The 22,537-nt window shown below is 46.8% G+C and overlaps 2 protein-coding genes across 3 annotated transcripts in view; both read right to left on the bottom strand.

Moving 5' to 3' along the window:
- Positions 1–8,407, bottom strand: part of LOC126527637 (uncharacterized) — a 59,086-nt gene extending 50,679 nt beyond the window's left edge. For both annotated transcript variants that reach the window (XM_072284327.1, XM_055068896.2), the window contains exons 1-4: positions 8,331–8,407; positions 4,578–4,733; positions 1,697–1,754; positions 120–281 (exon numbers count right to left, since the gene is read on the bottom strand). In XM_072284327.1, the coding sequence (XP_072140428.1) occupies positions 120–281; positions 1,697–1,754; positions 4,578–4,663 (306 nt within the window). In that variant the 5' untranslated portion in view covers positions 4,664–4,733; positions 8,331–8,407. The remainder of the gene's footprint in view (positions 1–119; positions 282–1,696; positions 1,755–4,577; positions 4,734–8,330) is intronic.
- A 3,089-nt stretch (positions 8,408–11,496) lies between these two features.
- LOC126527710 (methyltransferase-like protein 27) lies at positions 11,497–22,537 on the bottom strand. The gene is made up of 6 exons (XM_050175581.3): positions 22,006–22,537; positions 20,507–20,648; positions 18,233–18,358; positions 15,817–15,955; positions 14,622–14,711; positions 11,497–11,864 (listed from the first exon to the last, which is right to left on the bottom strand). Exons 1-6 carry the CDS (start codon positions 22,086–22,088, stop codon positions 11,668–11,670), a joined length of 777 nt encoding a protein of 258 aa, XP_050031538.2. The 5' UTR covers positions 22,089–22,537; the 3' UTR covers positions 11,497–11,667.

The raw sequence follows: 22,537 nt of genomic DNA, 5'->3' as shown, positions 1-22,537 counted from the left end.
GAGCTAGGCTGGTGCAGTGAGGTGAAGTTCGACAAATATCGTTGAAGGAGGCAACGTCGAAAATTGCTGGGTATGTGTAAAATGAGAGAGAGAGAGAGAGAGAGAGAGAGAGACCTTACACAGTACGTCCCTTGGTCCGCTAAGTCGGCGCGTTCAGCGATCCAGTGGTCGGGCAGTACTATCAGCTGTGGCGAGGTGGACGAAGGCGTCGTCGGATGGGAGCACGGGGACCCGGCGGCCGAGAAGGACGAAGGGGACGCCTCCGAACACTCGAACGCCGCCTGATGACGATCATTGTCGTGAAACAAGATAAGCTCTTCGAGGGAACATTTGCAGGTTCTCTTACTGGACGAAGCTATGTTCGCACTGCTTGGACGCCACACCGGAGCGATGGTACACGGTAGGCAATAAACATGTACGAAACAGGGGATTCGCGAAAAAAAAAATGTACCACGCTAACCTGGGCAGAGAGCCCTCAATTCAAAATTTCAGACTATATTAGTGCTTGTAGCGTACACAGTGATTCGTTAAATCAGAGACACTATGCCTTAAAAGTGCAGAATTTCACACTTGTCGTGGAAACCGTTCCCGGTAAGCTTTTGTGGCCGACTGTAGCTCGAATACAAAGCCGGGCACTCACAGGAACTCTCGAAAATAGAGTAATGAGATGGGAAATGTAATCAGCCTACGAAAACTGGGTCGCCGTACTCTGTTCAAGTCATACCGGTTTTCTGGATAGTTCGTTTCTGAAAGGAAAGTCTTTAGCATTGAGCAGCGCGGTATGTAGGTCAAGACAGACGCGACGCGCACTTGACTCCTCACCTGTCTGTATGTCTCATATTGTGTTTTTCTAATGCTAACCAATAAGTCCAAATCTGAATGCTTTCCAGTGCAGATCATTTACCATACAGGGTTTTCCAGGTTAAACTACTGCTAATTTCAATAAAAACGCAATGCTATATGGCCACGCAGTATCTGCTTGCGCATGCTGTTTACTCGTTTTGGCGGAGAGAATATTCACCAAATATCAGAGTCCACAAACACCTTACTGAATACATTTCTTAATACCTTTCTTTTTGCTATCACGATTACAGTATTTGATTATATTTGAAAGGTTAAGACAGTCACATTTGAAGGCAACTTCACTTTGATTCTGCCGGAGCGTTTGTGCTCGGAGATGTTCTTTGAATTCGACACTCTGTCGGTGAGGATAAAGTCAGTCGCTGCTTATTTTCGCCTGCCAATAGCAGAAGCACAGCTGTCATTAGCTTCTCTCAGCCTGCAAACGATTTGCCTCATGCAGTAAGCTAGGTCAATAAAGGGGGGTGGGGGGATTGACATTTATAGAGACCTACGACCCTCAACAGAGGCTAACTTAGCGAGGTGCCAAATTCCACGATGAATATCTAGCAATAGAAGCACGCCACGAAATACGATTGTCTCAGCGTTTCAGATATAAACACATACCACAGTCTTCGTAGGAAAAAAAACAACGGTTCAGATGTTTTTGTGATTTTTGTATTAGGTGGCTCTAATGTCGCGTGAGTTGTGCCCGCCAAAGCCGCCTGCGCAAGCGAATTTCGAGTAGCCAATATAGTCGTTTTTGTTAAAATTGTCGTTAGTTTAACTTCGAAGACCCTGTATAGCAAAGCACAGTGAGGCATCCTTAAAGTGCGTGTGTGAACGAGGCAGTTACCTTCGGCAATGCGACTGAGCTCACGGACTTCGATCCGCTGCTGCCTTCTTGCGGATGCCTGTATGGTAAAGGGAGAAGTAACGTCGAATGTTGAAACAAAGGGGTCGGTTACGATCGTTTCGCTCTACGTTGTCATTCGTTACGCACACAGCACTATAGATTCTAGGCGTCGCGCCTGCCACTAAGTCAGTGCAAGGCTCCGCAAGCAAAATTTAAAACCAGAATAGCTAAGAAAACGATTTATTTTGCAGTATACGCATGCCGAGTGAAATCGAGTGGAACTGTACGCCTGTACCTGTTCAACATGTGCGGTGTTCATTTCTTTTCTAGCCTGAAAATCTGCCCAAGAAAATATAAATATTCTTCTACTGAAATGGCGTCTCTAAGCACTTTGCTTACCATGTTAAACGTATATGCATACGTGCCTATAGCATTGTGCCGCTGACTTGTAGCTTTGCGGACTGTTTGAAATTCCTGCGGTTTAGTTCCACCGTCATAATTTTTAGCCCGTTACAACAATATACGAGAAGAAAAGTGCTGCAAACGGTAAGTTTTAATAGAGGAATGTTTTTACCACGTTCTCTCTTTAAATGGTCATTGTCTTCGCTTGCCAGAAGCTGTCTTTATAGTCATCTGACACGAATACCTCTAGGGCAGACCATGCTCTGTCTCACAAAGTACGCAGAGTTGCGATAGCTAACAACGTGCTTCAAGATGCAGCGCTATCGTTTACGGATTCTCAGCCGAGTGGCTACAACGAAAGTGGCTACAGTGCCATCCTCCAGTATTGTAATGTTCACTTTTGCCCCAAGGGGTTAACCACGGGAGAGAATGAGGAAATAGGCGGTTCGTTGTACCATCGTGTAACAGATGAGTGTTGCGTCAGTCAGTGACCATATAGGCTCTACACCTGTTGCAAGTAACAAAGGAAGTGGGGGCGATTCCCGCGTGGGTGAGTGAATGCTCGACTCTTTTTTCTCTTTATTATTGCGGTGACCTATCGTACTCTGCAATGCTCAATGCCCTGGTGCAGAACGCTAACTCTGTCCACGCCCGAGCTGACTGACCTTGCTCCATCATCCGGAAGCATTAAAGCTCTCAAAATTTGGGACTAACCTCGCAAACACCGCAGTATCATTTCTTATAGGCTTGAGCAAGTTTTGGTAATACACATATAGTTCGAACGGCTATTTACAAATAATTCATTGTTGCATTAATTAGTTACTCGATCAAATGACAATTCACAGTTTTGGTTTGTACGAATGTACTCTTCCTGGTCCAATATATAGCTTCGCAAGTTGTTTTGACTTTAGTGCGGTTAAAACGGAACACGCAGTTGCACCGTCAAATGGAATTGCCAACCATAATTTCTGTTCTTACATTTGTACTTCTATGTTCTACCTCATGTTTTACTGTATACGGACTAGATTCCTGTCTCGCCGTTTCTACGCTGCATAGTAAAGTACAATGTTGGGCAGTGGAGCTAGCTGTTGCACAACTGTCAATAATTGAGGCGCAAACGGTAAGCGGAAGAGAAGAGAAATGAATAGATAGAACATCAGGCGTTCTTCACACAGCCGTGCGCGTCTCTCAACTACCGAGTTCACGGACGCATCCGTAGGGTTTCTTAGTATATGCTACCTAGAGAGAAATCCGCCGCCGCTACCAATACGAGTTTCCTAATAGACGTTGTGCCACAACGGCAATGTCGGGTTATGGCTGCTTCGGCTTGTCTCGTTTGGCCTAAAGCATGCCCTTGTTTCTGACTCGCAAAGCTGCCTTCGAGTTTGAATCTTTGTGGAAAGTGTTACTCGCATCCAGTCAGAAGCGGTAAGTTGGCGAGTTAGACAGAGACCAGAATAGAACCACTGGCTCTAAAAGGAAGATGCTGATCCCGAGCCTTCCCGTCTCCAAAATCCCGGCGAATCGCCATGCATGCTACAGCAGCGCAAACGTCAATTTTCCCCATGGCACCGATCCACTGTCCAAGCAATGTTGCGGCCCGGATACGTTACAGCTTGCATTTGCATGCCCATTTTTAAGACGATCACTGTTTTGTTCAGCCACAATATTGCCGAAAAGGAAACCTGGCGCCACCGTGCATGCGAATTCTCTAACGGGCTTTAAGCATCGTGGGAATGCCGGTATGCTGGCGTGTGGCATGTCAGGCTTGCTTCGACGTGGCGCTAGCTTAAAACAGCGATTTCAGCACATACGCTGCCTTAGTATAAAAAAACCATCATACATTATTAGTTACAACAAGCGAGCGAAGCAAATAAAAGCAGATAATTGAGTCTGACGCACAGTGAGCGAGAACCTTGTATTTTTCCTCCTAATTTAAGCGACCACCAGTATTTTTCACGGTCAACATATTTCCACAACCTGACACGAGCTCTCGTGGGTAAATAAAGATATGGTTTCACGGGATAAAAATAACTCTTTCACACGTTGATTTTTTTTAAATTATGGTATTTTACGTGCCGAAACCACTTTCTGATTATGGGGCACGCCGTAGTGGAGCACTCCGGAAATTTCGACCACCTGGGGTTCTTTAACGTGCACCTAAATCTAAGTACACGGGTGTTTTCGCAATTCGCCCCCATCGAAATGCGGCCGCCGTGGCCGGGATTCGATCCCACGGCCTTGTGCTCAGCAGCCTAACACCACACGTTGATTTAGTATAGGATGGATCGCTGTGACAGACGGAACACTGCTAGCCAGACGTGTCTTCACGGGTGTCTTGGCTGTGCGACAAAGGAGCCAATCCGAAGAAGCCACCGCATCCCGGTATTCCCACGCATACAACAGTACGGTATTGCCAGTACACCCCGTTCACGTTTTTACGCTAAAATCTGCAGTCTGAGCAAAAGGAATGGCCAACAAGAATGGGACCACCAGTGGCTCCTCGTCGCTGTGCGGCCGGAAACCGTCGCTGCGTTCCTGCTTTGCGGAACCGGGGCTGCTCATCTAGCTGGGACTCATGGTTCCCAGCTACGCGTGCCCGCTCGTAGCCACGGCACCGGGACAGCTGCCGCAGCTGCATGGCAAAGAGTTACGTGTAAGGGCTAGCCGGGTCTTGGCCGACACAGTTCAAGTTGCTGTACATGCCTGGGGCAAGGCGCAACGCAACACGAAGCATGGTATTGATACGTTACTGTTTGTTACGTTTTCTCGGCTCCTACGCTCTGAAACACCGATTCCGTTTATTACACATAGGGTGGTGTCTATTAGCTTACCGTTTGTCCCATCCGGCATCCCACCTGTTACGTCCATAAACTCCACCGGCGCGCCACCGACGTGACGTCGTCCATTGGCGTCGTCTATGTTGACTGCCGCTTATCGACGCTGTAAACGGTCACTTCGCGTGTTGACAGTACGCTTCAATTGTTCCAATTTAGAGGGTTTTCAGTAGCCTGTTTTACTCCTATTCAAGTTCGACTAAGATTTTGTGTGAGAGTAACTTTTGGCTCATCTGCACTGCTGCAGTCGTTAACGCATGTTACGCTTCTCGGATAATGCGTTCTTGTGCCCTCCTGTTTCCCTAAGAAACGTACCAAAGGGGTTCTAGCACGCCCTTACACACTAGATGAAGCGCAAGCAATGCTGTTTCATCCAACTGTAGAGATTATACTATGCAGTACGCCTGTCCACCCGAAATCAATGGGTAGAGAAGAGCAACAAGTAGACGAGGACCATGAATGGGGAATGCAGTGTACGTGCTTAATCCAGCACACTTCAAGGAAATGGGGAAGGTTCGAGTGTGCTTTCGTATAAGTTTACGTTTGGGCCAGTAGGTAGTTTTAATCCGTATTTTAGTGACCGCTTTGCACGTGGGTGAAAGAGATAGAGAAACGCCGTCTCGGGAAACACTGCGTGGGTGCAACTTGCGTGTCGGTTTCACATACACATAATTTTTTTTTTCGTTATCTGAATACCTTTCCGCCTTTGCGTCCATGTTGTTTGTTGCGTGAACGCCAGGTCTTATCGATAAATCACGCAGTATATTATTTTTGCCCGTGTTCTTTTTCAGATGAAATCAGTTGGAAGATGGTGCGCGTTGCTCACCGAGTCTTCCGTTGTGCAGGCTAAGATATGATGCAACACATTTAGCGAGCTAAGACACGGTGTGGCTCGTTTCGTGGTGCTAAGACATGAGATTACTCTTTTTTTGCGGCGCTTCAATACGATTGCTACTTTTGCGGCGCTAACATGCGAAATGACTCCTTTAGCGGGAGTGACTGCATGACCAACATTTATTTCTATTTTTGAGAGATCTCTTGCTTCCCCCCTCCGCGCCCTCTTTTCATTGCTCAATGGTGCCTGTTCATTTTTATTGGGCGCGATCAGGCTGAAGTGAACGAACAGTCAGCGATCGGTAAGCACGTAGAATAACTGCATAAAATGGATTCGCATATGGCGAAAGCATTTGCTCCCGCATATTGCGGACTCGTCAGCACTATCTTGTTTCAAGAGTGTGCTCTTGGACGTCATTTACATTGCACAGTGGCTCGTCCCAGTATAGGGACGCAGCTTTCTGTCACTAAATATTAACCTCTGCAATTTTACGTGCAATAACCACGATCTGATTAGAGGGCAACGCCCCGTTGTGGGGGACTTCGGATAAATTTCGAATATACATGAGGTTATTTCACAGGCGCCTAAATCTGAGTACGCAAGCGTTTTTTTTTTTTTTTTTAGAATTCCGCCTCGTTGAGATGCTGGCGCCGCGACAGGGATCAAACCCACGACATCAAGCTCACAGGCACAATGCCGTAGCCACTCGGCTGCCACGGCGGGCAGCTTCACTTCATTGCTGAAGAAAAACTTAGTGGTAGTTCAATTCAACCTGACTAAACATTTAGTACTGCATGTAAAAATGTGCCTTTACCTACAAATGAGCTAGAACAGAGGCAGAGCCTTAGCGCGTGCTGACGTCTCGCCAGGCGGACTTTTGTTTTCCTTGTTCAATAATTGACATCGACAGAAGGGTGCGTACATGTGATACATGTGTTCTCCGGCATCTCGCACTTTCACGCGTAAACATTCTTTCTTCAAACTCTGAATACAAAGCCTATCCGACATTTTCAAACGTTAATTAGTCATTTCATCCATGTTCTTTATTAACTGAACGTTGGTTTTAAACGTGCAATTTGTAAGCCTGCGGGTTGGGCACTGGCTTGGGTTGGCAATGCGGGCTGGGCTGGGCTCCCGGGTTGGGCACCGAGTGTGCGAGATGACAACACTGACGGTTCTTGCAGCGCGTGCCACGAAGTTTTCTCTCGCTCTTTCATTTTTGCTCCATCGTGCCTAACCTATACCAGGCTTATCGTCAAAACCACTCAACACGTGAACGACTTCCGGTGGTGATCAAGGAACGGCTACGGGTGCAAGACGGTGCACAAGTATAACAGCGTCTTGAAAATAGTTCGAATGTCTCATTCGCATAAGTTTAATCTGGGTTACGGAAAACAAATATCCTATTTACTACCGCTCTTATATTGATATAAGAAACGACTCAGCGCTAAATTTGAGTCATTGCTTCTTTTTTTTTCCCTTCCGCGTTTTAGGAAATGCGAAACTGTCGCACGTGGAAGCTGGCTGCTCGGATTCAGCATCTGATCGAAAAAAATCGAAAGCGCTCTGGAAATATGCGGCGGATTTCCGCGCTCTTCGCTTTGCTTCGTTACCACAGAAAGTTCTTGCCTTGCAGAACTACATTCTTAGTTCATGTTACCAGCGCAGGATAAATGTAAGACAGTAGGAGACGACGACACCACAAAAGCTGGACCACAAATTAAGTTTACTTAAAGCAAGGCTGCACGATGCAAGGTCCACAAAACACAGCATAATTAGTGCGAACGCGTGTCACCCATTAAATTATACTCCTTATGTCCTTGCGAGAGCAATGTAGTGCCTGCGTGTTCTCTTTGTGTGCCGTTCATATTGCGCTGGTAGCGTGGATGAGGAAGGTGGCAACGAACAACAATCTTTAAAAGCAAGACTTGCACAACTACAACACAATAACATCGTGTAATGTATTTGAAACACATCCCCGGCGAGGCGTCTTCTGTTGTCGGAACATTCGCTTTTTCACTGAACGCGCCGAAACGTGTTTGAAGTGGCTGCCGATAAGACGCCGATAGATACTTAAGGCAGAGAGATGGTCCAGTTGGTCTTAGCAGTCTCGACATTTATAGCGCCATCAAAGGGACATGCAGCGAGAAGATAGGACGGTGTTCTCGTCCGCTCTTGTTGCTGTGTGTCCATTTTCTGGCGCGGTAAATATGTCAGGCCGACAATACGTACTGCGCGCTTTAGAAATTACGGCGGCTTCGATGCCGCACGGCGTCAGAGGGACACTTCTACGACGGTCGACGCGATGCCTGACGTTGCGCTTGACCTACGCATCCTTGCAGTCGCTCTTCCACGCAACGGCGGCGACGTTCTCGGTTGGATAGCTGCGATCGGGAGGTGGACAGCTCGTTTGTAGCAAAGGCGGTTATGGAGACGGCGGCAGTTCGGCTTGCCGTGTCGCTGTGCAGTTAACGACAACCGCGTCCGCCGTTAACACCCATTGACGGCGACTGCGCAGTGGTACGTTTGATGCACCTCAGCGATGGTGATGCTCACTTACCAGACGCGCAGCCCCAGCGAACGGGAACCGATGGGGGCGAGCTCGCACCAGGCATCGTCTTTCTCTTTCCTTTTTTTACGGGGTTGTGATTACCTATTCGAAACACAAAGACCACCTCCTTAATGCTTCCATATTTGAATTATTTCTTCTAAATTTCAACAATTCGTTACAACGAAGCTGTTAGCAAGAGTTCCGCAATGGGTTTCGTTGGGCGTTGTTATGGTTGTTGTTGTTGTTGTTGTTGTTGTCGTCCTGAGTGACCGTGGTACATACCCACAGTGGGGGATTGGCCATGAATCGGGTGGTTAAATTAGGTGCATAAATATAATAATAATAACAAGGGCATTAAAAATTTCAGCATTGGAGTTTAAAAGTAAACGTTTTGTGTTTGGTGAAAAAAAGAAATAATGAGAAGAAAACCTGGTATGCAAAAAAATAATCCTTGAAGGCCGGCGTGAGACGGCGTAGTCGATATCGGATGAAAATGCAACGCAACGTTTCTTTGAACCCCGAATTTGCTTTGAAACGTAATAATAAATAACGATTATATTCAAGTTACATGCACATGTCTATTTATATTGCGCAAGAACTCATGTTCGTGGTTCTTAAAACAGTTCTCTTTTATTTTTATATTTTTTTTCCACGTCACATTGTGCCGGCTCCACTTTGGAGGTCAGTGAGGAGTCTGTTTTGGGTAGGTCGGTGAAAGCGTATTCGGTCTTGCTGCAACGAAGCCTGTGTAGTGGGCGCTGCTACGAATTTGCTTAAGACGTAATTATGAACGGTTATAAGATAAAGGTTACCCTACGCATACCTTGCTGCAATGTAGAACAACTTCTTCGCCCTGGTGTTAACAGCGCAAAACGTAGACGGGACACGGAGACGAGAAGACGGCGCCACAAGCGCTGCGTGGTGTCGTCTTTTCGTCTCGTGTCCCGTCTAAGTTTTGCGCTGTTAACACCAGGACGGAAAACCAACAAGCCCAAGCTGCTATTCTAGCGAAAAACTTCTTCGCGCGGTTCGTCTAGCCAGCCACAGCCGCGGATAGGGAGGAGGAGAACGCCAAGGGCCAGTCATTGTTTCACGTACAAAGACGTAGTGGAGTACTACGGAAAAGAGAGGCAGAGCTTCCCCGAGCCACACCCCAGGTTAACGAGGGAGCAGCAGACAGCGTGCAGGTAGATTCAGACAGGCCTGCATCCCTGAATACTAAGCCGCATGTGCCCGAGCCAGTACGGGCAGGAGTTTCCTGTGTGTCAGGGTCCAGGAACACTCCAAAACGTGATAGGAGAAAGCAGATTTAGCCAACAACACCCACCACTTCTCACCATCCCAACCCCAACGTGAACCCCTGCCCCATCCGATCCCCTTAGAGAGCGAAGGAAGATCTTGCTGTGCAGCCCAACCCTGGAAAACCAGCCGCGGTTCGTAACCACGGGCAGGGGGACGAGAGCAGCACATGGAGTCCTGTGAAGTAGGGACCACTTCCATACGGCGCATGCGCTGAAGAAGCTCACTAAATAAAGTTTTGCATTCATTCATATACTAGCCAGTAATCCGTAATCGTTGCTTCTCGTGCCGCATTTCATCGTCTCTCACGCTGTAAACGAGCTTGAAGTTTGGACGGCTGCGGCAGTGAAAGGCTGAGCCACGGTTCGGCAACGCAGCCTTCGTGGAATGTCCCGAGGCGGCCGCGTGACCAGGTCGTTGGCGAGAAAGCCCACGCGTCGTCGGTGATGAATCGTCGCAACAACCGCCAGCAGAAGAGATGCCGTCTTCGGTGTATATCAGTTGCTTGGAATGGAGTACGTCTGCGAAGGATGCTTTCTTTCCCTCGTCAAATGAAAACAAAACACTAAAACTACATCAAGAGAATTAGTTTCGATTGCATTATTATTACTATTACTATTATTATTATTATTAGCAAAAGTAGTAGTATAACAGTTGTAGTAGTAGTAGTATCATTACTTGAAGTTTTCGTTGTATATGCAAGGCTGCTTATTATTTGGCATTATATTATTCTACTTATGGCCGTGTTTTTATATATTTATATTATTATTATATACAAAAGTGGCGTTATGGTAACGTGGTATGCCGGGCTCATGATAATTGGGTTGCGGGTTCGAATCTCGTCGTGGCATTATTGCAAAGCAATAATGCCACGTCGTTGCTGCTACGGTGTTATGACGATGCCACGGCATTATTGCAACGCGATCCATGCGTTTTAATTGAATGATTCACCAAATCTTAAAGTACGCTGTAGGCGATTCCCGAGATAGTTTGAACATTGTAATTCTGTGAGAGCCAGGGGTCGACTCGATTTACAAAGGTAGATTGAAACTGTGTACAGTCCCTCTATAGACTTCTTATTGACAGAGTTCTCTTTTATAGATCGAATTTCCCTGAGAAACTTATCAAGTGTGTATAGAGAAAAGCCGTGAAGTTTAATAATTGCTTTCCGTCGATTTCCAGTCTATAGACTGCCTAAAGAAAAAAAAGTATTTAAATTGCATATTTACTTTAATCAATTACCAGGCTACAGAGTGTCTATAGATAAATATTCGTCAGCTTATTACAATATATTTCTAGCCTGTAGACCGTATAGACATATCTGTATAGCCGACCCGCAGCCTCGTGCTCAGCCGCGCATACCATAGCCAATGCACCCTCGTGGCGGCGATGGAAAATCATTAATACTCGCATATATGATCACGCGCGCACTCGTCTTTCCACCGAGAACTGGCGCGTTTTGTTGACGAGATGACCAACTCAAAATTTTTCTACAGGAGTTCTTTAGAACTGAACAAACCTTATCGTCAATTTCTTCGCCCTTGGCATTCGCAAGGCCTTAAAAGTTGGGACGCAGGAAATGCTAAAATCCATAACGGTTGATAGATGCGCGCGCTTGGTAATCTAAACATTATAATGGACAAGTAATCTCGTACAGCACAGGAAGGCGATCACGGTTGGGTTGCAGAGTCAAGCAACGTGTCTCCACATCCAAGTGCCTCGTAGCGCGCCGAGAAGAGTCACGCCAAAATATGGGGCCGCACGCGTACGTAGCTCCGCAAGTGCGCTTCCTCGCACGTCCTGTACGACTCGAACGAGATGGCGGACGTAATGAGCGAAACACCTTGCGCCGTTCAACTGTTCTTCAATCATACAGTGCGCTGCACAATGCGTAAATTTAATTTCGTGCTAGAAGCAGATGCCGGCTTGGCTTGCCCCGCATGCAAGAGCGTCGTCGAATCCCGCGAACGAGCCCGTTCCTCCTTTCCCGGCACGGGGTAGAGTGCGCGTAACGGGAGAGGAGGAGGGCCGGTGGCACTGCGCGTCTTCACTTCTTCTTGAGCGCGAATATCTGGCCGTCGCACTTGAGCCGGTACTCCTGGACCTTCTTGCGCACGACGATCTCCATGCGGAACTGGCGACAGAGCGCCTGCAGGGTGCCCGTGAAGCGCGTCTCCAGGAACTGCTCCGACTTGCTCTCGTAGTAGTCCAGCGTGCGGTGGACCCACATCAGGCGGCCGTTGGCTGCGTGGCGATGGAATGGGTTGCTCAGAGAGACTTCGTTACATCGGCGAGTTTTGGCCTACTCGGTATTGGCCGCGATATTGAACTGCGGGGGGAGGGGGGGGGGGGGGCGTCGTGGTCGCTTAGTGGCTATGGTGTTGGGCTGCTAAGCACGAGGTCGCGGGATTGTATCCCGACCATGGCGGCCGCATTTCGATGGGGCAAAATGCGAAAACACCCGTGTACTTAGATTTCGGTGCGCGTTAAAGAACTCCAGGTGGTCCACATTTCCGGAGTCCTCCACTCCGGCGTGCCTCATAATCAGAAAGTGGTTTTGGCACGTAAAACCCCATAATTTAATATTTTTTATGGGGGGGGGGGGGGGGCAACACCGTCGCTGCGTTAGAGCGGGTAGGCGGTCGCAGCTTGCATTGAAGTGTACACGACGGACGCCTCACTGGGAGTGATTCGGGCCGATTGCATGCTTATGAAACGCGCTTACTTCAGTGAACCGGTTGTATAATGCCCTATCTTCATCATCTTTACCATCAGCCTGGTTACGCCCACTGCAGGGCAAAGGGCTTTCGCATACTTCTCCAACTACCCCGGTCATGTGCTAATTGTGGCCATGTTGCCCCTGCAACGCTTCGCCCTAGCTTCAATGCCACTTTTTTTTGCGCAACACGCGCAGGAAGTTCCTGTGAAAGAAGAGCAAATTTTAATTCTATAGAAGACTGGCACTCGACCCCAGGGTGGCCGGGTGCCACCATGGAATCTGTTGGAATCGCTCCAGTGCAACTCGACTAATGCAGCATATTCTGCTAATCTTGCACTAGTTATTTAAAATATAAGCCTGTATTGCTATACAATGAGGTTAAAATAGAAAGGTAATGTGCGTGCACTCTACTTCCCCACTTGTACGCATATACATATCTCCATTTTTATTATCTGTGAAATGAAATACAGGTACCAAGTTCAGGGAAAGAATCTACGTTCCTCAGTGTCAGCGCGCCAGTAGTATTTCCATGCCGCTTTACACTTTTTTATTTTTATCGCACTAACAGCAAAAAACGTAGCACTTAGCCCAAATCTGTTCTTGCTTCGTCACGTGCGCGAAATAGACGCGGAAGAATTTCGCTTACTATAAGAGCCAGAATTATTATGTATTTTCCAAATTTAGACAAACGTAGGGCGCTACCTACTGTCAAGCTAACAAGGCTACACCAGAGGGCAAATTATAGTAATCACTGGAAATTCGCGTTATGGCTTCCTGCGTCTGCCAGTGCCACGTCCCACATGATCCTCATGCAATACTTTAATTTCGCTTTTTTACTGTAGAAGATAAAGAAAGTAGCAAAGTACCGCGATTCCCTTGCGAGGCAGAATAATTTATCTGCAGTGGTATCAGAAGAACCCACTAAAAGGATACATCAGGCACAGCTATAGGGCCGCGTGATCATCAAATGACATTCATGCGCCTGCGATCAAGTTTGCCCCCTGACATGCTGTAAATGTTGTTGTTTTTTCGTTTTTTTCTGCTATTGAGTGATCTTTGCGCAAGCTCATCTATCTTTTCGCGGCATCACAATGATTCCGGAATGACAATACGTCGGGACAAGAAGTCGCTAAAGCGCCGCATTCACGTCGCACTTCGAACACTTCCTTCGGTCAAAACGATGCTAAATGCCTTTATGATGCGCTTAAAACACAAAGTAGCCACAGAGTTGAAGGAATTATTACCGGAGCATGCGATGACCACAGATCATGCACTGTGAAGTCGTTGATCTTACTACAGCTCACAAAGACTACAGGGAATGGCCAAATGCTTCTGTACATCATTAAATATGCAGACCATCATTTACGGCTGCGCTACAAACAACAGATTTCAGGGAGTATGTGCACCGTACACGCAGATGTGTACACGAACATCGTGTACACATCTACGCATCGTGTGGATGACGCAGCGCACCATCCACACTATGCATGGTTCGGTCAATGTCCGCCGGGTGGCGACTCCATTCGATCTGGCGGTGCTTGTTAGTGCAACAAGCTCTAGTTATTTTAGAAAGGTTACACAAACATACAGGCGCACAGGCGGACGGACGGACGGACGGATGGACGGGCAGATAGATAGATAGATAGATAGATAGATAGATAGATAGATAGATAGATAGATAGATAGATAGATAGATAGATAGATAGATAGATAGATAGATAGATAGATAGATAGATAGATAGATAGATAGATAGATAGATAGATAGATAGATAGATAGATAGATAGATAGATAGATAGATAGATAGATAGATAGATAGATAGATAGATAGATAGATAGATAGATAGATAGATAGATAGATAGATAGATAGATAGATAGATAGATAGATAGATAGATAGATAGATAGATTATGGCAGCGCACTCAAACACAAAGACTGCCTATTCGATCATGATTAACCAGCTAGCCCAGCTGTACGTCTTAAGCAAATATCTGGATAGATATTTACGTTCCAAGGCGACATTGACCATGAGAAACCACGTAATGTCTAGACAATGAGGTTCTTTAAAAGGGGAGATAATACTCGAGTACACAAGCTCTACAGTTTATGTTCCCCCTACACTAGGACGTGTAGCCGTGGAATAAACGAACACGATGTTGCAGGTTTGTACTCTATGACGATTGACCAATCAATCAATCAATCAATCAATCAATCAATCAATCAATCAATCAATCAATCAATCAATCAATCAATCAATCAATCAATCAATCAATCAAAACTCACGCTTTAGGAGCCTAGCTACCTCAGGAAGAGCGTCCGGCATGATGTGGCCGGGCATGAGGCAACCGCACAGGGCCACAACGTCGTACTCACCTGCACGGCATGAAATAAGAAGGGGCTAAATATGGTAAAGAAAACTGCGCTCCATTTCCCTAACATGTCTGGTGCGTATGCCAAGATGATTTACCAAGCTTAGCTCAAGTGATTTACATGATCGATAACTTTGCCTTCTAAATAAATTATGACAACCTAAAGGAGTTCTGATCGAGTCATTTTCCTTTTCTTTAGTTAACGGCAAGCTCAAGAAATTTCTTGCAATAAAAATAGGTGGCGGATGTCCGGTGGTCGTTCAGCATAGCAAACGCTACAACACAATTTTACTACACTTCAAGTTTCAGGCTTATCGAAAGAAGTTTTAGCTTACGGCTAACTGCTGCCTGCACATACGTTGTAGAACGATGCATGTACAAGCTAGGATTATTTGTATATATTCATGATATCCAAGCACAAAAGAAGGCATACGAAGCCGAGACCGGGCTGGGACATACATGTGAGAGGCAAAGCTTAGAGACAGATGGCAAAGAACTAAACTAGAAAAAAATAAAACATGGCATGGATCAAGTTCCGTTGACAGGAAAATTCACAGTCTAATCACAGCAGGCATCACGTCACTGTTCCACTTAACGAAAGCTGATTCACTTATCCTCGGAGTTATACATGATTTCTCAGCTGTTATGCAACAAGATATAAAAAACAGCCTTTACACGGATGAAACCAACTGCATGTTGTTAGCCGCTACCGGGAGCAAAGTCCAGTACTTTTCTGTTTTGTTCCTAAATAACTTGTTTTTAATGATTAGTTATCTAATTTTTAATTATTAACATACTTACGGCAGATATGTCAACACTTTGTCAAATCCCTGCACTACCAATAAGCCCTATCCTCGTTGAGCGGCTATAGCTCCAGGTTTCGTTCTAGCAATTTCAGTAGGAAACCAAGGACGTAGTCAGGAGAGAGAGAGGCACACCGGGCACGTTCCTCTTCCCCTCCCACCTACTGTGTACTATATAGCTGCCTTCCTGACTCCCCCTCCTCCTTCCTTCCCCCATCATTCCTCCCTGAACAAAATTTCTGGCTCTGCCACTGCAGAAAGCCATGCCCTTATCCGAGTGTGTTCCGTTTCTCCTGCCGCACTCACCGTCCCTGAGTGAGAGCTTCTTGTTCTTGGAGACCTTCTCGAGGAAGTGGCGCTGGTAGAGACTCTTCTTCTTCGCTTCGCTCATCATCTCCTCGCTGTAGTCCAGGGCGTCCATGTAGCTGTAGCCGAGGTTCTTCAGCTGGAATGGCCGATAGGAACAAAGTATCTGGTCTCTGAGATAACGACTGCGTATACTAACTTCTTTTATAAAGGATCTTGGAGGTTAACAAAGAAGCTCGAGAACAAGTTAAGGGCCGCCCAAAGAACGATGGAACGAAAAACATTGGGCGTAACCTTTAGAGACAGGAAGAGAGCGGTGTGGATCAGAGAGCGAACGGGGATATCTGATGTTCGAATCGACATTAAGAGAAAAAAAATAAGAGCTGGGAAGGCCATGCAATGAGCATGGCAGATAACTGGAAGACCATTAGAGTTACAGAATGGGTGCCAAGCGCAGCCGAAGACAGCAGGAAATCAGGCGGAGTGATGAAATTAGGAAATTTGCGGGCGCAAGTTGGAATCAGCTAGCGCAATACAGGGGTAATTGGAGATGGCTGGGAGAAGCCTTTGTCCTGCAGTGAACGTCAAAATAGGCTGCGGCGGCACCGTCGGCGCCACTGCTGCTGCTGCTGATGATGATGATAAAGAAGCCGATTTTCCGTATAAGCTAGCGGCGCTGTTTGTAATGAATATCCGATGGACACAGAATGGAGGAAGAGGCTAACAATGTTGGCAGCCAGGTTAGGGTAAATTGAAAGTGTAAATAGACAAGCAGGGGTCATCGAAAACAGAGTGAGAGAAACAAAAACAGTAAATTGGATGCGAAGAAAGGAAACAAAGAAGGCCATGGCGATTTGCAAGAATGCAAGAAAGAAATTAGAAAGCAAAATCTGTACGATAACGCAAAGGGCAGTGTCTTGCTATTCAGGAACCGGGGTGATTGCCTAAGGACAACACCATACATGAGCAAATATTCACAAGGGGATTATGTGTCTTCTGCAGCAATAATCCGGACACAACTCAGTACATCCTAATGGAATGCGAAGGTATTCAACCAGCGAGACTAATGGGAAATGTGCACCTTCCACACGCGCTCAGATTAAAGCGGATGGAAGCATTAACCATTCAGCAGTCGAGATAAGCAGGAGACGTTTAGAGTGTTGATGAAAAAGATGCAGGGAAGAAATTTATAGTACCGGATCCGTTACAGGCATAGGTAACCATACACGATAGATAGAGGTTTTAAGAAAGAGAGAACATATTGTGGATACACAGACAAAATGCTAGACTGATAAATAGCCTGCTTGAGCTAATCATGTGTTACATAGATGAATAGCAGTCTAGCATTTTGCCTCTCTCCTCCTTGATCTTTTATCTCTTCATTAAAACCTCCAACTCCACTTGTCATTTCTTGCGTTAAATGCGCTTCCGCAGAACTCTTTTAGCATAAGATTTCTAGAGCCTCGAGAAAATAGTACCGCCGGGTGCCAGAACGCCATGTGTAATTTATTATAATGCATGTTTCAGCAACCCAATTTCGGTTTCGGTACCAAGTACATGCCGACGCGTAATTGCGTCTAACTGACGTCAGGGCTTGTTTCGTTCTTGCAATAGCTGGGGTTGTCAAGCACGAGTGCAACCAGAAGAAACGTGCGCAGCACTCCACTTTTTTATGAGCTACGTCATCGTGCTCAGCCTTATTGCAACACGATGTCAGCAAAGTTTGCCCTATGTCATGACGTCACGGTAATGTGATGATGGCCGGTCCAGCCTCACCGGACCAACTATAGTATGAATTTAAAATATTGTGGCGAATCATCACTACATTGGCAAAACAGCTAATATGGACAAGATGTCGCGAATACGGCTTAGCGCGTGTTCTGGCTTCAACTTCTTTCTGAACGCCTGCTTGTGACACATATGGTGACAACATCTTGAAGTGTCCGCAACTTCTTGCCTGCTAATGTCGTGATTTTAAGTGCGAAAAGCCTGCTGTGGAGCTTCTACAACTTCAAAAATGTGTGTTAGTCCAAAATACTGCCGGTCACCTATAGGGGACTTGCATTCCTGTGTTGTAGTTCGGCGGTGCCGATTTGTGACCACCGTTGTGACCGATAGACATGGACAGCTTAGCCAGTCACCTATGCGCGACATGCGCTAGCCCGAACGTCTATCTTTCACAACGGTGGCGTGACACCATTGCTGCCTTTTGTGCAGACGGGGCTGTTGGGTGTATGCAAAAGGTCTGTAGAATTTGGAAACGTGTACATTTACTATTGTTCCGGTGTTTAGAGTGCACTATAATACTCAGTAAATCCGCTACATGGCGAAAACGCGGGGCAAGGTGGTCGCGCGTTATAGCTCAAGCTGAGCGCGATAGTACCTGTGTACTTTATAAGTGCGGTAACTATCACACCTGCACCCCGAGCAGTCCGGTTCCACTTCCGACGTCCAAAATGAGGGCGTCCTTCTTGACCTGCAGTTCCTGGCTGATGAAGTGAGCCATGATGCTCGGAGCCTTGTACTTCTGCAGTGCCATGTCCTGGGCCAAAGAATAAAAAAAAACATAGTCGTCCCACCGACACGAACAGCGCATACACCGAGGTCATTTTGGCCCTAGCTGCGACGTGCATACACATACTAAAGCTTCCGTACTCGTAGTGGTGACTAGATGGCTGTATTCGCACGGCAAAGCAAGAGGCCACGGGTCGGATTTCCCGGGTCGCGGTGGCCACCTGTCGATTGAGGTGGAACGTAATAGAGGGGCTAGAAAGTTCGGCACTTCACTTTAGTGCAGAATAAGTACGTGTCAGAACTGATCGGAGGAGTACCACATAATGCCGTTTCAGCTGACACATTGCAATACCCTGCGCGAAACGAAACTAGAAGGGAAAACCACCACTGTGCCGTGCCCCCATCTCCCACTCTCTTTATTGCGATGGCAATTATACGGACGCAAGAGGTGCAATCCTGCTGCCGCTGCCACCATAGTGTTGTCACGATACCGATGCGCATGCGCGGTTCGCGCGTGAAGTTTCCAGAGACGCCCAGTGCATTCGGCTCCAAAAGTGACAAAGCCAAACGAACGCACCGTCATGCTTCGCTCATCGGCTGTAATTGAAGTTGCATGAAGTATGTGTGCCTTGCGAATGACCTCTCACGTAACTTTCAGGAGTGACACACAGTGCATCTTCGATCACGTCGTGTCCAACCGGGATAATCATTCCCAACCGCGATTGGCTGCTTTGCGTAAGCTTGGAGGCGCTACCATTCGCTGCCTGGCTCATCATCAGCGTGCGCTCGTCCCATAGGTGATGAGCCAGGCAGCAAACCGATCGCGGTCAACAATTTTGATCCGCATCGGACTCGATTGTTATCGAAAGTGCATCATGCGACGCCGGTATTAGACAATCATTGTATCTATTTCTTCGCGCTGAACTTGCTTTAGCGCTTACAGACACGGGGTGGTATTCTGTACATTGGCAAATACTTCCACGATGTCGAATTCGCCATTTCATTTTCACCTCCGATTGGCCCAGAGGTCTGCTATGGCTTTTCCGATTGGCTTAAAGCACCACCGCTACAGAATTTGACAACGTGGACGAATTCAACAGTGCCGAGAGATAACACCCACGGACACTGCCTGGTAGGTCGCGTGTACTTTTGGTAGTTCACGTGTGTCTTTCGACGCTAAAAGAACCTCACTATCAATCCTGCAATACTTTCTCATTACCTCCCATAGAAGGCAACATCGTGGCTCAGTGGTTATGGCATTCTGCAGCCACGCCCGAGGTCACGGTTTCGACTCCCTGGTACACCGGCAGCATTCCGACGATGACAAAAACAAAAGGAATACGCTCGTGCATTATGCTTTGAGCGAACGCCAAAGATTTCCACGGGACCGCAATCAAACCGCCTAACCTTTTATCGCTTAAATGCAACGTTAAACAACATACTAATGAATTGTGAGATTTAAATGTAATGCTTGATCTCCCTGCAAAGACGCGAAGACGAAGCCAACCGGTAAACTGAGCAGTCACTGCATAAAAGAAATGGAAAATAATAAAGCTTTCGTGCGCTCGAACAGAAGTGCCGTAGTGACTTTCACCTTATGTGATAAATTTATCTATGGCCATTACACTAGCCGCTCAAGCCCGGTTCAAATAACAATACCTGTCGCTTGGGAGGGGTTTGATATCTGTACTTCTGTGGGCCTATATCTTTGTGTCAGCAAGATGATAATTTGAAAATGAACATTAATTTTAGCCGTTTTGAGGCAGCCTAGCTGGTACAAGCTCAAAGCAAAACGCTTGAACTTTCTGTACTCCTAGGTACATTTACTCCAATCGACATTTATGCCTCCTACGCAAATGGCACCCATCAAACATAGATGGGCGACAACAGTCAGCCCGCCCCTTATATTTCCTAAACCACTCGTGCATTGGGAATACCACCGTTGCAACAGGTCACCGCAATATTGGCCTAATCTAAGGCGTCCAATGGTCAACATCAGGCCTTAAGTGTCTTATCTTACAGTGCAACTTAGGTAAGTATCTCAACTAAGCCCGACGTAGGCTTACGCTTGCCAAACCATACGACCTCGTATGTGCCTCTCTCCGTCCACCACAAAGTGCCACTTCGGTATATAACCCAGCCTACAGACTACAGGTGGCGTTGTTTGGTTTAGCACCTCCTCGTAATTGTTCGCCCAGCTGTTGTAGATGGCCCTGGTCTCATCGGCCGTCCGATCGTCGACGACGAAGTCGACGAGGTCCGACCGGTCCAGGGAACCCGTCGAGGCTTTCTTGGCCATGTCTCCCTGGGATGGGCGGCTGCAACGAGACATGCGCGCAAATTTTCACGCGTGTGATTGGACCGTCGAAACGGTCTCGCGAGCTTGCAGCTCCCGTAAGCAGGACGAAGGAACCAACCACCTGGGGTCGAACAATGTTGGAAGTCTGGTAAAGGCCACACACTGCTTGCGTTGTAGCTGTAAAGACTTAGAACGACAGAAAGCTGAGCTAGTTGGTAAGGATTCATAATGCAAAGAATGGGTAAGGCGTGCGGACACGGACACAAGAGAAGTGGACAACACAACCGCTTCTCTTGTGTCCGTGTCTGCACGCCTTACCCCTTCTTTGCATTATGTAAAGCCTTGTTTGACAAAACACAAGTGGCATTCAAAAACCCGGATCTAGTGACTAGAGAGATTATCGAGGCGTTCGAAATGATTAGAAGCAATAACTCTGTAATTTGCCCAACTGTTTTGCTGTCAAATGAGGAAATCTTGTTCCTATCGCGGTAGCGACCTGTGGTGGATGATTATGCCGAAAAGTAGTCTATGCTGCGACGGTGGCTTTTTCTTCCTTTTGTACCATGGATATATACGTATGTGTTAACCATGTGCAATAAAAATTAAGTTGTTAGTAGCGATGTGTTCTCGTTCCCTTCTGTCGTCCTACATGCTTTCTTGCGCTTAACCTGAAGTTATGCAGTACCAACTAATCTACCAGTCTGTTCTTCCGCCTGATAAAAGCAAGACTTCTACTACTACACCCAACACAAGAACCGCGTGTAACCAATTTGCCACTTATTTCCGGCGCGGCGCCTGCGGTCGTCGGAACATTCACTTCTGCACTGAATTAACTAGCAGAAACGTTTCTGACGTGGTTTCCGGTAGAGTGCAGGTGATGGTTAAGGCACGAAAGTGGTTTGAGAAGCCTTGACATGTAGAGCTTTGCAGAAACAGCTAGAAAAAAAGGGAGGACGGTCTTGCCGACCCATCGTCTCGGAGTGTGTCCGTTTACAAACGTTCTAAACATGTCAGACTGGCCATTCAGAGAACTTTAGAAGTTGCAACAGCCACGCTACCGCACTGTTGTGAAATGCCCACGTCACGCAAGACCCGGCGACTCGACGCCTGTAACGCGCCACACGTAAGGACCATGCAGTTACAGTTCCACGTAAATCTGCACCCTGCTGACATAACTTCGGCGATGCTCTCGGTTCAGAAAGCCAACGATCGGGAGATGGCTATCTGCGATTCGTTGTAATCGCGGTTATCGAGATGATGGCCGTCCGCCTTGCCGTGTTACCGTGCAATTAACGACAACCGCGTCCACCTTTAACACCTATTGACAGCGCGTAGCGGGATGCTTGGTACATTTCGGGGATGGGACGCTCACTTACCGGACGCGTGGCCCCAACGAACGGGAACAGGCAGGCGCGAGCTGCTGATGTCGATGTCCATTCCTTTTCAACACGGGGCACATACTCACGAGAGTGTTGGCCACACCAGCGATACTTGAAATGAGTATTTGTAAGCAACAAGATTTATGAACAAGCAAAATACTATACTTGTTTACGACAGCGTATATGTCGCTTAAAAAATAGTGATTGAAAGAGCATGTGATGAAATCTCAGCAAAGAGATTTCCGCAGGAACGTAACCGGCTTGATGATTCTATAAACTAACGAAGTGCTTCGTGAATTGCCCTGTGGCAGCGGCCAGACTGTACGGCTCCAAATGATAGCAGCTTTAAAGTAATCATTGAGAACGCAAAATGTATATAGTTGTCTAGAGCAAGAAATGTCGAAGGAGTTCGATAACATTTTGAGCGAGGAGGTGAAACGGCGGCAAAAAAAAAAGAAAGAAAGAACTGAATGAATAATGGTTTCGTCTTTATTACACTAGAACAAAGTGTAGAGGTAAGGAGTACAGA

The sequence above is a fragment of the Dermacentor andersoni genome, chromosome 9 (genome assembly GCF_023375885.2).
Source record: "Dermacentor andersoni chromosome 9, qqDerAnde1_hic_scaffold, whole genome shotgun sequence".
Taxonomy (NCBI): Eukaryota; Metazoa; Arthropoda; class Arachnida; order Ixodida; family Ixodidae; genus Dermacentor; species Dermacentor andersoni.
Note: the sequence above shows the minus strand (reverse complement) of the source record. Positions and strands in the feature narration are given on the sequence as shown.